The following is a 16,966-nucleotide window of genomic DNA, read 5'->3' as shown; positions in this document are numbered from 1 at the left end:
CTACCAATCCAATTCCAAAGCGTCAGATAAGCTTGTGCTAGGAACGCCATGCAAACTTACCATCAACAGGAATACGAATCTCAAATTAGTAACCACTTTACCTATTACTGCTATATGCTAAACACCTATACGATAAAAATTTGTGTTATAAAACCGATGCTGAAATCTAAACAGATTCAGACCTGTGAATACTGAGGTCTATGATTCAATCCAATCAAAGCAACAACGTAAGGGGACAAATTACAGCTCCCACCGTCTACACAGTCACTACCGCACTCACTTGTTCTGATTGCTGGAGAATGTGATGTCCCAGCCCCAGACGATGAAGTTGCTGGTCAGGTAGGAGACGATCGACTCTGAGCACAGCAGCTGCGAGCAGAACACGTTGGAGAGCACGCTTCCGTCGTGGTGCAGGTAGATGGCCAACATCCGCCGCTGAGGGAACGGGGGACAGTCGTCAGAATGGGCGCACAGCCGACACCGGCTGAGGGGAGACAACGAACGCGAGACGCGGGATAGATAGAAGGCCGCGAAGACCTGGGTCCTCTAAAATAAAATTAAGCGCACGACCAGTTTAAGCCTTCACTCTTACGACAATGCTGCGCTTGTCGTGTAATAAGAGATTGACAGGAAAGCAGGAAAAAATCGAGCCCGACAGCAGCGTGTATCAGACCCATCATGTCCCATCGTTACCCTCAGCGTCTTCTCATCCCATTCCCTGCCCCCGCTCCCATCCGACTCACCTCGTTGACTGGTTTAGTGCACGCCTCCTCGGCCGCCTCTGCCAGCGTGCCCTGGTAGAAGCTCGGGTGGCACGGGCCGTACCGCACCTCGAACTGCTCGGTGAAGTGTAGCACGCCCGCCAGCTCGTCCTCAGTGTCCTCGGGTACTGCAAAGGGAGTGGGAAGGGCGGTCAGAGACAGCCTTCCGACCGATACAGTCGGCGCAGCCGGGATATAGGTGAGGCGGTGCATGATTTGAAACAAAGATGATAAGCAACGCGGGACGTCCGCGTTGAGCAATTTCCTGAGTTGTCACAAGTTCAACTCAACTCCCATTTTTGGTAGAATTAGTCACTTAAGAAAATACTACAAACACAAATCTTACCTATGGGATGGTACGCCCTCACTAATCGTGCTCTATCTACAATAGGTACATTAGGTAGGAAGCCTTTTCCATTCACTATACTAAAGTTCTTGCATATCAGGCTTTCCACTATATCCACATTTCTCCTTCCTTCCCCCGAACACTCACCTAGCGGGACACGTTTGGGCCGGTCCTCCTGAACAAACAGCACATCGTCGGCGTCGTCGAACGCCTCGGCGGCATCCTGGTACTCGACGGACGACGTGTCGCTGGTAACATCCACTGTTGGCGGCGCCTGGGGACGGGCGGTGAGCGATCAGCGTCCGGCGGACCGGCGGGCCAGCCGCGCCAGCTGCTACCTCCACAGGCGGCGGTAAAAACGGGACTGAACGGGGCAGCCATCGGTCTGGCAAGAGCCGGGCGGACAAGCTTACGATGGGCAAGACATGGGAGACAATTCATAAGGCTGATTGACATGTTCGCTTGAAAGTTGGCTACGAAAGTTTCAAATCTCAGAAACTTTCCACAAGACGTGTCAGTTGCAGTAGATACATGATGATCATAAGTTGGAGAGCCGCTATGCGAGTTTTCGGCGTCTGGTGTGTTGAGGGGACCTAGATAACAGACAACAAATGAAGCAGTGACAAGGATATGCACGATTAATCATGAAAAGTGATCAATCCACAACCACTCCGTTCAGAAGCTGGAAATTAGTATAGCAGGCTTCACGCTCACAGCTCAGGGCCCCTTTATCTGGCGGACTTGCCACAGTGACCGGCACAATCAGTCGTTTTCTATAATCAAAACTGCCGTCAAAGCACCGGTCCGAGAGCACCCATCACCCGTTCCCCGGTGGGTCCGCGTCAGTATTGACCAGCGCCCCTCGCACGGGGAGGATTATCGGGCGCCGTCGAAATATCTGCGTACCGGTGAGTCATAACAGAGCTCGCACCGGCAGCTAGGGCTTCACAGACCGTCAAACCAGACCCTCGAACACCAGCGGACGTCACACGGGGTTAGCATGACGGGAGTAAACGGCACAGACAGCAGCCAGTTGACGGTAATCGTTCGTGATTCGGTGTAGCACAAAGCTATCCAAAGGCCGTACTCGGCCCAACAAAAGATGTAACAACTGTAAGGATAAAAATATCGAGACAAAAACATCGCTGGAATTAACTACATAGTCGTAAAAGTGCAAAGAAATCCACCCAATGGATGTCATCCAACACAACGGTAACAACGTGCAAAAAAAAAAAAATACCGGTATAAGGTTGAGAGGTAGTTTGGCAGCAGTTATGATATTAGCAATTAAAGGTTCTCTCTTAGATTTGACAGCATTGGTGGCACTAGGGTTCTACAATTGTTTGTTTGACGGCATTTGGGGTCCGGCAATATTTATGCTTGATGACAATGGATCAAGCTCTCGGTGTCCTTGTGACCGTGTATCTGTTTAGATCGGCCGTGTGTGGTAGTGTTTGGTGGGCCATCCGTGTGACAATGTGGTCGTATGCGCCTCTCTGCGCGGGAGCGACTGCGGCCGAACGTGTCTCCGGTTACGGCAGATCGATTGAAGCCCCGCGCCGCAGTCCACCGCACGAGACCGGGCCTGACGGACCAAACGGGACCATACTGACGGGACAAACGGTACCGGACTCACAGACCAAACGGCACCGGACTGACAGACCAAACAGGAACGGGGCTGACGGACTGTACATAAAACGGAATCACACACTCTCGTCTCGACACATACCTACATTACACATCGCGATCGGTAAAGCACGGGATCGCTATGGGCACGCACGGAGTTCACAGGGACGCCATGACAATGGTGAGGGCATGATCTCAATTCATTGGGCGCAAATCGCCGAGTTGTCCATCCATCTTAGCAACTGACGTGATCGTACATTTAGCAAACGGACTTAAAATTGTTTGCAACGGTTGGCATAAAGCACTAGCCGCACTTCAACGACATATTACTCCTAATAACCACCATCTAAAGTTAAAAGAAAACGTTCTGCTTACCATCGGCGACATGTACACATATTTTCACTTCAGACATGGCGATGGTCCAATCAAACTCAAACTGAAGTGGGCAGAATGGAAACAGCTAAACGAAATCCTAGACAAATCCTATTTTGCAGTGAGCGACCGAGTTTCAAAGGGCTCCATTTGTGAATGTTATTGCAGCTCTGGCCGAATTCCGTGAGAATCGAGACAGACGGTCGCCGGAAACGTCACCATTAGCGGCACTGGTTAAAACCAAAAACGGACAGCATCGCACTAACCGAGCGGCGGACGAACTACGACGGCAAACGACAGAAGAGAAGAAAGCAGGAGTTCCCGTAACGGTACATGATGATGCCATTTTCTGCTATCTACGCCAGACTAAGAATCGCTGAAAACAAGTCACTTCATCTAAAGGTAGACTGCATAAACTCACACTCTCAGTTCAGTGCCATCTCATTGTCTGGATGGCCTAGACCGAGCCCCCAGCACTGGCTCTTCCATCACCCAGTCGTTCCTTACCGATGACGCTGTTGCAGCTGACCCGGGCGGGGGGAGTCGTGTCACTGACAGCGTGTGTGTCGTCCCAATCCCTGTGTCGGCCAGCGTACTCTGAAACAAGGAAACGGGCGAGTTAGAGGGAACGGGCGTGTCACAGACGCTTGACATCGTCAGGCTCCTGTCGGGCCCTATGATGTAAAAGTTCTAGTCTCTGCCTTTCGTTTCTTCAATCGTTTAACGAAACCCTGTTGCATAAATATCAAAAAGAAAATGATGCCCGTTTATATCAAAACGGCTGACACTTGCACATCATAAAAAGCAAAGCTCCCTCAAAGCACGAAACAGCCACCGTCGTTCATTGAAAACCCGCTCCTTGTAGAGATCGAGAAATGTCGACGGATGGTAAAAGGTTAGCGGCGGCTACTGGCTGGCGGCTGCAGCGGGCCGATGCCGGACCGAGATAGGCCGCGTGCTGCGGGTGGTAATCAGTGCCTGCCCCTTGTCCGCCGGCGCCCGGAGGCGACGGAAAGAGAGCGACGGATGGCAGAGTCGGGATAGACCGCGATTGGCGACTGGCGGCGAGTGGGTGGGAGTAGGAGCACTGGCGGTCATGAGCGGCAGAAAACACATACGCCACCGTTGGTATACAGCGCACATACGGGGTACCTACTCGTACCATGCTGCGGAGGCCGGATGTTTTCAACGGTCCTCTACTCAGAATCGAGTCAGCGTGTTATTCGCGGAAACACAGTCAACTCCCTAGAACGCAGTAATACGAGCCATATGGCCCACTGAAGGCATACTAGTCACATGAACATTTTGCCAGTGGGGCTCAGATTTTTGCATCTGGAAGAGAGAGAGAGAGAGAAAAAAAACAGACAGCTAACATCAACAGTGCTTGGGAACTGATGCCCCGGTACCACGAAATCCAGTGATGTGGAGCAGCTCTGAATGGGACACTAAAGACGCAATGAGCCGACTCAACCGAACAGATGTATTTTTTTACTTCGTCAGAATTACTGGAGGGATGGCTAAAACTCCGGTCAAAACACAAGAGAGCACAGATACAGATTAGACTTTAGGTACGCTCGATGCCCAAGTAGAACAGACCACGATAACGATCCCGTCAACTAGTGACGCCCATCCCGTCCTTTGCGCCCCATAATCATAGCCCAGAGGCGGTGGTGCGCTTGATACCACTGTGATGGCCGTGACCCCGCCCCGTCCATACCGCCCTCAGCGTCCCCTCCCACGGCCCACTCGCGGCAGAACGCCTCATGTTCCGTGCCTGAGACCATCGGTGGCCCATGCGCCGCCGATGTCGCCGTAATGGGATGGTCGCTCAGAGGAATCACTGACTTCCATCGGCTAATGTGCTGGAAAACCACCGAGCTGACCGGTGGACAAACGAGCGACTGCACGGCATAGCAAATGGAAAGATCTACTTATATATAAATAGCGCCAAAACCACAATGGTAATATGTCAGCTAGAATGGAAGCACAAACTTGATACGGCCTGAGTAATGTGTATCCGCACGGTGTCGTTTCCTTCAGTGACCAGAAACCGTGAGCCGTAACTGTGTGCCTTTGTTGAAACCACGGTCGACTCCTAAAAACGTGGTAACTTGAGTCGCGTCGCCATAATCACTAATGGTCTTTAGTCACGTTCACAGGATGGCACGGGCTCAGATTTCAAGATCTGGCCGAGGAACAGACAGTTGATGTCAGCTGTACGGATTCCAGGAAATGACGCCCTACGCCTCAGTATCGCCAAAATAAACATTGGTCTCATTCTTGACTGATGTGGCTCTTCCTGTTGAGGCTCCTAGGGGTGAAGAATTTTGACTCATGCCAATACTGGATAGTTGATAGGTAGGTATATCAAAACTATCGATATCTAGAAAACGTAATATTATGTGGGAAAAAACTATCCTCTAACTGGATGTTTCTAAATAATTTAACCAAGGTCAGATAGCAAAACCGAATTTACCAAATGCTGCTACAACAAGATCTCTTAGATTGGAAGAATTTAGCTGTTCAAAATCACATCTGTATAGTGCAATTGAACGTAGCAGGTACACAACTGTGTGCCAATATTTTCAGCTTTAAATTCCCTAGCACGGGCATCTGCGACACAAAACCCCGCCTAGAGCGGATGGAAATTATATCTCTGAACAACATGGGCGCTAGAAATAAATGAAACTGCCATCAGTGGTCGTTTGAAAACACGTCACGAATAGTAATAACACATAACAGCCTCCGATTCCGCAGCCGGGTGGCAGATAAGATCGTTTCACACAGCTTATCACCCCATTCGCGGCTGTGAACATAACGGGAAAGTGTATTGCAATATAAACATGGACCGTCTCATCGAAAACAGAGAGCCATTTCATCCCAGGGCTCACAAGCTGAACTGGCTTGTCAAAATAAGGAGAGGTTGGGAAAGTTGATAATAATGTTTGCGCCATTCCAAGGGAAAGAATTAACACGAAATATTTACTATTGAGCAGAAAGAAATTCAGCGGCCACCTTACACCAAGTCATAGCAGAGCGCCCAGCCTCCGTATGCCCACCCCCACTCACCGCGTCCGTGGCGTACTCTGGCCAGCCGGTCCAGCTCTGCTGGCTGACCGGCCACTCGGTCAGCGCCGCCACGTCCGTCTTAATCTGGCCGACGGTGGTGGTCGCCGAGGCGGGCATGCTGAACTGCCGGCCCGTCGACATGTCGTTCACTGTGAGCAGGTGGCTGACGGTGCCGGCCGGAGGCGCCGGACCGCTGAGGGAGCAGAGGGGGACAACGGTTACAGGTGTGTTCACTGAGGGACACAGAGGGGGACAACGGTTACAGGTGGCTGATCGTGCCGGCCGGGGGCGCCGGACCGCTGAGAGAGCAGAGGGGGACAACGGTTACAGGTGTGGTCACTGAGGGACACGGAGAGGGCACAACGGTTAATAAGGTGGCTGGTCGCGCCGGCCGGAGGAGCCAGACCGCTGGGGGACGCAGGGGGACAAAGGTTACAGACAACGGTTACAGGTGGCTGACCGTGCCGGCCGGGGGCGCCGGACCGCTGGGGGACAGAGACATAGAACGGTTATAGGTTATCAGAGCCGGACCGCTGAGGAAACAGAGAGAACGGCTACGGACGGCTGAGCTGGCAGCGGACTACCGCGGAGATGCATGGTGCGGGAGAAGCTGAGGTATACGGTATTTAGGACGGGGACATAACTATAACAGCTGACTGAACAGAATGCAAATCAGCGACAGACGTGATGATGGCTAGGGGCAAACTGCTTAAAATGCTAAATGCTAACTGCCATGCTATTGCGCAGTGTATCTCTCATTGCGTGTTTCATCCAGCATCAGGTACTAGCACTCGGCTAAGAACGTGAAGTTCACTTTAACAAAGTCGGTTATGAAATCAAAAGTGAAATCAAACGCAGAAGCACCGATCCCCTGATCTGTATGCATGCGAATCGCTACCAAACCGTTGTCAACTCACGGACTTTGCTTTGATAAAAAGGTGCGCATTAGACACGCAAATACACGCACTGTCCCTTTCTAAGGCAACACCGATGGCATGTTAACGTTTTTGAGCCTCCCAAGCGACTGTGGATATCCGACATTTATCTGCCGCGGGCGGATGGAAGATATATGTCGCTGTCTGCTGCGTGCAGTGGCTCAGGTGGGGATGGGCGGGGGAGGTTGATCGGCCCTGGGGGCAGGGAGAAAGGCGGAGCGGCGGACTGACCCGGCGGCGCCTCACTCCGGTCAGTGGTCCTCAGTGGAGGCTAGCGATCGGACACACAGGAAGACACTAATTCTAGTCAGTCAGTAGTCGGTAGTCATTCAGTAAGGCCGTCAGTCTTGGACCCAACTAGTCATAAAACTGTCGTTGGTTTACCACCGACGACGTTGGTTTTGCCAGAGTTGTGCAGATAGTCGACCAGTGCCCGCCCGTTCACCAGTTGCTCTGCTCTGCCGAAGGATCCCTCCAAGGCGACTGGGATGACAGCGTTGCAGGGTCTGCTGCTCTGCTTCCCGATGGTGAGTAGCGACTATCCACAGCTAGGGTTGATGACTTCAATGAACATTGTAGTTCGGTTTCATTTTGTCCTCGTAGAGTTGTTTCAGCTTGTCAGCGAATTGTCAATGCCATAATTAACGACGAAATAATTCTTATATTTTGTTATCCGTCCGTAGCTACACACTTCAATGGCCAATCATACGTCTCAATATGCTTCAATATTATATCAAAACAAGGCATTTGCCAGCGAATGAGTTTCTGCGCTTTGCTCGTAGCCTCAATGCTCCTGTCGGACGGACCTCATAGCCATCACCTGTCGATGACGACACGCTCCGTCCAATAATGCCGGCGGCGATACAGCCATAGATAATATCAGCGACGCCAATATAGTGTCAGAGGCACGCCGGGAGCATCAAAGAACGCCAGGATTATGGAAATTAAGGCGCTGTATGGCATCATATTGCACAGAAACGGCGCAAAATGTTATTATTGGGAGTAGGTGGTGCTACTCCAATCTTCTTACGTTATTAGAATCGGAGAGTGATTAGATTATACAGGTCAAGTGAAATTGAAATTTGCAGTACTCCTACAGGATTTGAGATGAAGATGAGGCTGCCGGGATATAGGCTGGTCATTGATCTACTGAGGCTTTACATCTCTAAACCCGGAAACAGATCTGTAAAGGCATAAATATGGACCGGTGAAAACGTCCAATAGCTTCAATACGACAGACATTGTCAATGTGCATTGCAACATGCACCGACGATATTCCAATTTCAAAAACTGATTTATGGTGATTCACTGATCGATCATCAGTCATACCACGGTTGGTTATACCCATACATACCCGGACAATGGTTAGGCTAGCCAGGTTACCAGACGACTCAACCTAACCAAATACATAGTTAGGTTAGGAAGGACAGTCTCAGATCGGTCAATATTGGACAGCGCCGGAGAGGGCAGCGTTGCAGAGTCAAAAAGTCCCGGACAGGGCCTGATATAGCAATGCGATGGTGCCGGACAGTCGTAGACAGTCGTACGGACAGTATCGGACAGCGCCGGACAGGGCCGGATCGTGCGCGGCCTCCGGCGTCCACCCGGGTCAGGCGAGCACGTCCTGTTGACGCGCCCGCGGCGCCAATCTATTAGCCGATGACCGATGGTCCGGAGGCGCATCGGAAAGCAAACAGAGCGGCGCCGCAATCCCTCGAGGAGGGGCATGGGAGCGGGAGGATCCGGCCGACCGGCCAGACTGGGGAGAGAAGATAGCTGGAGCGCGGCCAGCCATCTGACGCTGTGGGTGGGTTTGCAAGGAAAACCCCGACCAAAAGGTGAGCGGATACTGATAGTGTGAGGCCGGTGAGTAGTCGGTGAGCTATCAGTGAGCTGTCAGTAAGCGGCCTGTGAGCGTTCGGTAAAGGGGACGGTCAGCGGTCAGTTAGCGGTCAGCGAGCGCTCTCTGAGCGGCCAGTGAAGGGTATCATAAGACACACTCTGGGCACAGACAGCCACCACTTTCTCCAGGCCTCTGAGCCTTCATTTCCGGCAGCCGCCGTACTCCACCCCGAGGGCACCCCGTGGAGAGCGCTCGAGTGCAGCGCACGCCAATCTCCGTCCCGTGCACGGTACACAGAATATAGTGCACCGTGCACGCTGACAGGCCGCCACGACCGTGAGTGATGGTACTGGTCAACGGGCCAGTGAAACCGCGCAGCGGACCGGAATCGCTATCGAGGATCACTTATGTCTGATTTGATCCAAGCATGGATGGCTGATAACTATCTGCCGCCTGACCGGATGGAAGGGAGGCAGCCCGCATCATCATTGATAGCGAGGAGGGAAAGAGGGAACGAGGAGTGAGGAAGAGTGGGAAAGACAGAGGGAAAGAGGAAGGGAGCGGGGTGAGTCGGTAACCGAGCAGCTCGAGCACACATGGGGAGACGTTTACTCAGCGAGTCAATTGCTTTTTGTCCGCCGCAGTCGCCGCCAGCGAGAACCCTATACCCATCGCCGTGTCAACATCAATATTGATTGGGCATGTATGAGTTATGGGGATAAATGGGATAATCCAGAAAGTCAAATGCAATTTATTCAAAAGCTTTCGACCATTTATTGGATGAGATTCACACATCTGATCACAATAAACTGACTTGAGAGAAAAGAAATGGAAACTAGCGTCTCCACTTAGAATGATAAAACATTCCTCAAGTACGGTCAGTATTTTCTTCCACCTGGCAGATCTAGAAATCCACAGGGGAAGCCGACGGAGCTTTATCCAACAAACAGCTCCGAGTACTAACCGTCTACCCTCGAGGGGCTATAATTTATAACCAACAAAACACCTCCGCACCGGGGGTAGTGCAGCTCGACCGAACTGCAGAGCGGCCCAACCTGGGCTGCGCGCTGCCGAGGGGCACAGCTGCCCTGCCGCTAACAGCAATATTACGTAACACTACTCGACTAGAACAGTGACGAGCTCCAGAACCGCACGTACCGAGCACCAGAAGCGTCCGTGACAAGTACGACTCTATGCTACACCAGCGACCCACAGTCTGGTGCAGCGAGCGAGTCGACCTCGATCAAATAAACAACGGCGACCCAGCCAGAAAACGGCAGGGATGTCATAAGCCTACTGCCGTGCGCCACTCCGTCACAATCTCTGACAATGTCGCGTGCTTCCTCCTTCTCGGTAAGAGGTGATCTCAGCTCTCATCTCATCAGACATGTATCAATGGGAACACTTCACCAGAGCGCCATTGCGCACCGCACATCGCTGACTGATGAAAGCAAACACCGTCCGATAAACTTCTCGACTGAAACATCCCAGCCGCTCGGGGGCATTCGTTGTCCCCTCCAGCCACGGGTCCAAGTCACCGCCGACCACTTAGGCTCACTGCAGGGGTAACCACTAACAAAGCCTCAGCAGGGATGACCGACCTTCGGCAGGGAACCGGTCCCTCAGCAGGGATGGCCACTATCCTCAGCAGGGTTGCTAGGACCCCCTCAGCAGGGCGGCAGGTGGCGGCAGTGCCTGTGTCGCTCCAGCCGGCGCCGGCCGCAGCCCGCTGAGCCGGCTCGGCCCGGGTAGCGCGGCCGACGCCGACGCACTTGAGTACCTCTGCCACACGAGGCCGAGCACGGACTCCAGGCGCCCCACGGCTCCACGGCACAGTGGCCCGAGTGGCTGCGTACACCGCGATCCAGCAGAGGGTTGATAACTTGTGACGAGCTGAACAACTCCGAGTGGCGACTCAGCTCCGAGTCGAATCCGCCGTTCGGCGTGTACTGCGGCATTCCGTACATGCTTGAGTCGCTGCCGCCAGCCGGACCCATGTACGAGGTGCCCAGCTCACTACCGTAGGAGCGCGAGCGGCCAGACAGGCCCGAGAGGCTCTCGCAGGTCTCCTCGCACTCCTTGGCGGTCTCAAAGTTGTTCCGGTTGCCCCGGCAGCCGCCGTAGAGGAAGCGCACGCAGTGGCCGTCCTGCTCCGAGTAGTACCAGCGCTCCAGGTTCAGGCGGCAGCTGCCCACGTCTAGCGGCTCCTTGCACACGGCGATCGCCTCGCTGCGCGCCAGGCGGCAGTCGCTGCGCGGCGGCAGACAGGTCACCGTGTCCCGCCGCTTGACGCCAGCGCAGCGGTCCGGGGAGTCGGGCTCGCGCATGAACGTCCTCACGCGCACCCGCTCGCCAGGCCCGCCGCAGGAGACCGAGCAGGGCGACCACTCGCTCCAGGGGACCACCTCGCAGCCGGGCGGAATCTCCTCGTAGGTCAGACACGGCGGGTTCTGGTCGCTGCAGTCCTGAATCTCGGTAGTCTCTTCCGAGCACCGCTTGCGACCGAGGTGTGACTTGAAGTTACGCGTGCGCCGGCGGATGCCCGGGCCGCACGTGGTCGAGCACGGGCCCCACTGGGACCACTCGTCCAGCGCGCAGACATCCTGACCAGCCATACCGGACATCGGGACGCCGTAGCCGGTGTCGAGCCCGTCTGATCCGGAGCCGAGCCACCTGTTCGCGCTACTGCTGGTGCCCCCACCAGCGCCGACACCGCCGCCAAAGTCGAAGGCGCCGTACGTGTCGCATGGGATGCTGGCCGAGCACACGCTCGTCTCCTCCAGCGCTACCTGGCAGTAGAACATGGTGGCGTGTGTCCGGTTGCGGTAGTGGCGGCGGCGCGTGCGTCGGCCCTGCCCGCAGGTGGCTGAGCAGGCCGACCAGTCGCTCCACGTGGTGGTGGCGCAGTCAGAGAGGCTGGCTGCTGCCGGGCCCGCGTGGCCGGTGCCACAGTCTCGCTCGTACACCCGCTGGCGCTTGAGCACGAGCCGCGCCAGCGGTGGTATCTCGCCACCCGTCGGATCGTAGAACGGTGAGTTGGCCGGCCACTTGCTGGTGATGCGCTGGATCTTCTGTTTGGGGTTGGTGGGTGGGTAGGAGCCCAGGTAGGAGTCGCCGTTCTTGGTGCCGGCGTCCCAGGGTCGCAGGTTGAGCACCTGACGCTCCGCCCAGCTGCAGTTGCGCAGACAGAGCTCCATGGCAGACACGCCGACCAGCCAGTCGGGCGACGGCTTCAGGCGCGACATCAGGGACGCCTGGTGGTGACGCCGGTCCACGCGGAACACGGCGAACGTGCGACCCTGCAGGTTCGGGTACTCGAGACCGCGCGCCTTGATGATGGTGCGGATGTCGCCGCTGTGCTCCTTCAGCTCGTTCTCCAGCTTCTTGGTGTCTCCCCACTCGGCCACCTGACGAACTCCCTCCGTGGCCACGCCGCCGTACTCCCAGAACCGGAACCCGGCCGAGTGTGAGGCTCCGATGATGTCGCTGAATGCTGCGGCTGTCCGGTCGATGGGGAAGTCGCGCGGGTGTGTGTTGCGCGACCACAGGCCCTCGAAGGTGACCTCGTACTTGGCCTCATCACAGGCGCAGCACGTGTCCAACGGCGTCGGCTGCTCGTCCTCGTTCTCGTGCACGTGCTCGCAGAGCTCGTAGCTCAGGGGGCCGTCGTCGCTGAACCAGACTCCGCGTCCCTCGATCACAGTGGCGCGGAACATCACACACCCGGAGCCGGGCGGCGGCGCCACCCAGATCAGCGACACGTGCGACTTGGGCGAGTCGGACGTATGAGTCACCGTGTTGGTGCCGCACTCGTCCGAGAAGCCCACAGCTGAGCTGGACGGTCGGAAATGGCCCACCTGCTGAATGATGCCGTACTCTACCGGCACCGACGGCTCCACCGTCAGGAAGAACCCCTTGAACTTGCGCACAAACTTGTTCTGGATGTTGACCAGTTTCACCTCATATCTCTTACCGGGCTCGTATTTGGTGTGATTTCCGCGCACCTCGACTCGATACCCGCCACTACCGGGTGTCTTGACCGGCGGCGGGCCGTACGGACTCTCCGGCTCCCTCCGACAGCGCTGCGCGGTGGCCAGGGGGAGGTGCACCAGGGCCGGCACCGCCAGCACCAGCAGCACACACAGCGGGCCGGTGGGACACCGCGGCAGCGGCATCGTGGCGACGCGCGGCCGGCCGACGACTGACTGCTGGTCAGCCGACTGACGCATGGGGCGGCGGCGGCGGCGGCGGCGGCGCAGAGGAGCTCTCGGGTAAACACACTCTCACTGAGCGGCCGGTCCGGGAGGGCACACCGCACTCCGGACAGATGGACGGACGGGCGTCCTCGGCGGCCTCGGATCAGCGAGGGTCCGCCAGAAACGGAGTACGCCCGGAGATATGTCAGACGAATAACGAAAAACTGAGATTACCTGAGCTCGCCTTCTACGACAGCTGGACAAAAAAAAAAAATATGTAAAACATGCAGAGCCCTGAAATAATACCACTTCGCAGTGGTTGGATAGTCTAAGTCAACGCAACATTTATTAGTGTTAGACTGTCTTGAAAGAAACCTGCTAATCCCAATGTAATTGAGCAGCGTTGTTATCCACGCGATCCCTAAACCCTAATTCGTCTTGTATGCACAGTGAGCATGTCACGACCATTTTCACTGCTTCGTATCTGTATCGACGCATCTACTGGGTTGCAAATCATATTTGATTGCCGCAATCCTCCATCTTTGTTGGTAACCTAACCACCGCCAGAATTAGACGTCAGGACAATGCCCCTACGCTGATATCCCTCATCAACAAAGTACTATCGACAACGCTGACCACCCGAGCCTTGGCCATTGTGACACCACTACCGCTCCACCTAATAACAAACACAGGGCCTAGTGCGGGAGGAAACGCCAGAAAAGGAGTCGACAATGGAACCCGTGGTCCATGGGTAAGCTAAAATCTCACACAGTCTAAGACAATCAGTTCCGATTGTCCGTTGTCGATTTTAATTGTTGACTTAGGCACCAGTAAAGCCATGATGAGCAAAATTTTTATTAGTTTCCCTGTCGTAATTCTGTTTTACTGTAGACATCCATGGTTTCAACAACAAGCTCCGAGTTTTCACTCTATATGCTTCACATCTGATATACAAAATGAAATACGTGAAAGTTACCGATTGATTCGACACAGAGCTCCTCAGTTTGTCGAGGAGGCTGGGTTACCATCTTCGGTCACTGGGTCATCCTTCCCCCACGCCCCCTCCCTCCATTTGCCACGCACTCGTCACCTACTGGCCGACTTCGAGCAGGGCACCCTCCCCTCCCCTCCACACCACCAGATCCAAGGCCAGTGTGCCGCGCACACATAAACAGAACACATAACACGTGCGCTGTCCATCGTCCGCCCGACCGCAGTCGCTACAATCGGGGGCGCCTGCTGTTAACTCGCTTGCTGTCAATCCACTTCTCAGTCCGCTGCCTGCACTCCCTGACCCTGCCGTCTTTCCACAGCTGATCGTCAGCGTCGCCAGCACGCTCGACTTCTCGCAGCCGTTTCTGTCCAACCCGCACGTGCAGAGGTACCGCCGCCAGCAGTTGTGGCCGCAGAGTCCGCGCAACCTGTACCACCTGCGTCAGCTGTACCAGGACGCCGAGACGCGCTGTACGCTGCGACTGTGGCGCATCAGCCGGCGCGGCGAGCTGGACTGTGAGAAGGATGAAGATTGTACGAAGGAGTATGGCAGCGACGTCTATTGCCGCGAACTGCAGGTGATGATACCCGAGAAACGTAGTGGCGAAGATGTCAGTTTGACTTAAATGCGCTTTTGGTTGAGGAGAGGGAAAAGCAGCTCAGGGGACTGCCTATGTGGACACTATCATAAGAGCTTAGGCTTTAAACCATGGAGGAGGAACTGATGACCGTTTTAAAGACACCCGCACTATATTATATGAAATGCGCGGAGATGATAAACAAGAAAAGTCTCGTCCAACATTGATATGCATTTGTAGCAGACGTGGCTGGAATGTTTGAGCTCTCGCTCAACACTTGCTAGCTCCTCATATCACGCCACTCATAAACTGGTGGCGGCCCTAAGCCACGTCATCATCCGTCCGGTTTTGCCGCCATCTTCGATATCAATCTGTTAACCGACTCTCACCACCCCTCTCCTCAGGTGTGCAAGCTCACCAAGGGGAACGTCTGCTGGTTGAAGCAGCCGGACGGTGTCGAGTGCAGCGGCGACTCAGCCTGTCTGTCGGGCCACTGCGACTCAGACCTGGGCATCTGCACCCACCGTCCGTACCACGTCTCGGAAGGGGATACCACGCCCGGCGGCACGGAATACACGACAGAGGCTGCTGGCTACGGCGGCGGCGGCCGGTACTACACGTAACAGAGCGGGACGACAGATGGCAGAAGTGACTGGGCCCACGTACTGTGGTCGATTAATCGATGATTCATCATAATATGTATGATCCATATCATAGCGTTGTTGGAGTGTTGAGTCACCCTGTTGATTTCTTGGTACCTTGTCAATTGTTGCACCAGAAATGTCCTGTGTTTATAATTGTGATGCTTGCTTTTGTAATACATATATAAGGCCAAATTAAAATTAATCCTGCGTCTAGGAACACAGAGGAAAAGGCTAATAAGTACACATGAGCATTGCATAACTCCAGCATGCGATAATGCATGACCGAATACAGATACAATGAGGGCCTGACCAGTGATTAGGCCGTTTATACGAGAGAAAAGAGCGGCTCGTTGGCCACCTCTCTATCCGTTTGCTCATATGTCTGTCTCTGTCAGTTCGCCGCCTGACCCTGACCCGGGCGGTCACGCGCGGGGTCGCTCCGCGGTGTGCTGGTCGGCCCACCTGACCTCCGCCCGGCGGGCGGCTGTGGTGTGCCCCAAAACAGTCACTCCGTCGTGACACCAGTGAGATTGCTTGCGAAAGCCGTTCGCGTGCATCAGTGGCTGGGACATAGTGCATCGACTGCAAGCCATGTCTAGTCGCCAGAAGCCCGGTGCGCCTGCCGATGGGAAGGGACAGCGGCCACGCGGCCGGTTACCGCCCCACGCCTCTGGCGGTCGGCCGGCCGCCGGCCCGGCTCGGAGCTCGCCGGCCGACCCGACGCCCACTGGACCCGGCGGCGCCCCCAATCGCAGTGGCGCACTCAGCGGCAGCCGTGGGCAGGTGGGCGTCCGGTCCATGGTCAACCGCCTAAATCGTCAGCGGAGCCCAGCCAAACGACAACGAGCGGTCAGTGCCGGTACCAGCTCGGACACATCCGCAGATGATGGAGACTGCAGTACCGACCAGCAGCTGGGTCCAATTCAGCAGTTCTTGCAGCGCGCGCTAGACAAACAGACGGCAGAGCTGACCGAGCGCTTCGAGAACACTGTGGCCGGTCTCAGGGAGGAGATCACCGGGCTCTGTCAGCGAGTCGTCGAGCTGGAGAGCCACGTCAACGACCAGGGCAACGTCATTCAGCAGTTGCACGAAGCCGTCGACTCCCGGGACAGCAGGATCCACTTTATGGAGGATGAACTGGAAGAGCTTCGGCGCGAGGGGAACACTCCGTCTTTAGTGCTGGACGGCCCTGGCCTCCCTGGCCTACCCCCGGAGCTAGAGGAGGAGCCCTGGAAGGAGGATGTCGCGGCTACCACCAGAGCCGTACTACAGCAGCACGTGCCATCGGTGACAGTTAATGAGGAGGACATCGTGCAATGCTACCGGACGGCGCGAGGCAAGAAAATCGTGTGCCGGTTCGCTAGGTGGGGACCCGGTAGCACCCGAGACGCTATCTACGACGCTCGCACTCATCTGCAGAGAGACGGGAATGGAGCCCGACGACAGCCACAAGATCAGATCTACATCAACGAGATGCTGACCACGGGAGCACACAATGCGTTCATGAAGCTGCGTGCCGCGCGTAAGAGAGGTGAAATAAGCAGTGTGCATACCAGGCATGGCCTCATTTACGTGCGCATGATCCCACATGGTCAAAAAATAT

The 16,966-nt window shown here is 55.2% G+C and overlaps 3 protein-coding genes across 8 annotated transcripts in view; 1 reads left to right on the top strand and 2 right to left on the bottom strand.

Moving 5' to 3' along the window:
- Positions 1 to 16,966, bottom strand: part of LOC122383218 (FAS-associated factor 1-like) — a 32,426-nt gene that overhangs the window by 2,654 nt on the left and 12,806 nt on the right. For all 6 annotated transcript variants that reach the window (XM_043369398.1, XM_043369401.1, XM_043369399.1 and 3 more), the window contains exons 6-10: positions 6,175 to 6,367; positions 3,613 to 3,702; positions 1,255 to 1,381; positions 744 to 889; positions 281 to 435 (exon numbers count right to left, since the gene is read on the bottom strand). In XM_043369398.1, the coding sequence (XP_043225333.1) occupies positions 281 to 435; positions 744 to 889; positions 1,255 to 1,381; positions 3,613 to 3,702; positions 6,175 to 6,367 (711 nt within the window). The remainder of the gene's footprint in view (positions 1 to 280; positions 436 to 743; positions 890 to 1,254; positions 1,382 to 3,612; positions 3,703 to 6,174; positions 6,368 to 16,966) is intronic.
- LOC122383221 lies at positions 7,364 to 15,564 on the top strand. Its single transcript, XM_043369413.1, has 3 exons — positions 7,364 to 7,636; positions 14,462 to 14,719; positions 15,124 to 15,564. The coding sequence occupies exons 1-3, from the start codon at positions 7,598 to 7,600 to the stop codon at positions 15,340 to 15,342; spliced, it is 516 nt and encodes a 171-aa protein (XP_043225348.1). The 5' UTR covers positions 7,364 to 7,597; the 3' UTR covers positions 15,343 to 15,564.
- Positions 9,703 to 13,154, bottom strand: LOC122383217 (spondin-1-like). The gene has a single exon (XM_043369395.1). The coding sequence runs from the start codon at positions 13,125 to 13,127 to the stop codon at positions 10,620 to 10,622; it is 2,508 nt and encodes an 835-aa protein (XP_043225330.1). The 5' UTR covers positions 13,128 to 13,154; the 3' UTR covers positions 9,703 to 10,619.

The sequence above is a fragment of the Amphibalanus amphitrite genome, unplaced genomic scaffold (genome assembly GCF_019059575.1).
Source record: "Amphibalanus amphitrite isolate SeventyFive unplaced genomic scaffold, NRLGWU_Aamphi_draft 000158F_arrow, whole genome shotgun sequence".
In the NCBI taxonomy this organism is placed as follows: domain Eukaryota; kingdom Metazoa; phylum Arthropoda; class Thecostraca; order Balanomorpha; family Balanidae; genus Amphibalanus; species Amphibalanus amphitrite.
The sequence above is the reverse complement of the archived record's forward strand: the minus strand, read 5'-3'. Positions and strand labels throughout refer to the sequence as shown.

Coding starts and splice junctions, on each gene's coding strand:
- LOC122383221 (XM_043369413.1), top strand. CDS start 7,598: ATGACAGCGTTGCAGGGTCTGCTGCTCTGCTTCCCGATG. Junction 7,637..14,461: donor TGCTGCTCTGCTTCCCGATG/GTGAGTAGCGAC, acceptor GTCTTTCCACAG/CTGATCGTCAGCGTCGCCAG. Junction 14,720..15,123: donor TCTATTGCCGCGAACTGCAG/GTGATGATACCC, acceptor CCCTCTCCTCAG/GTGTGCAAGCTCACCAAGGG.
- LOC122383217 (XM_043369395.1), bottom strand. CDS start 13,127: ATGCCGCTGCCGCGGTGTCCCACCGGCCCGCTGTGTGTGCTGCTGGTG.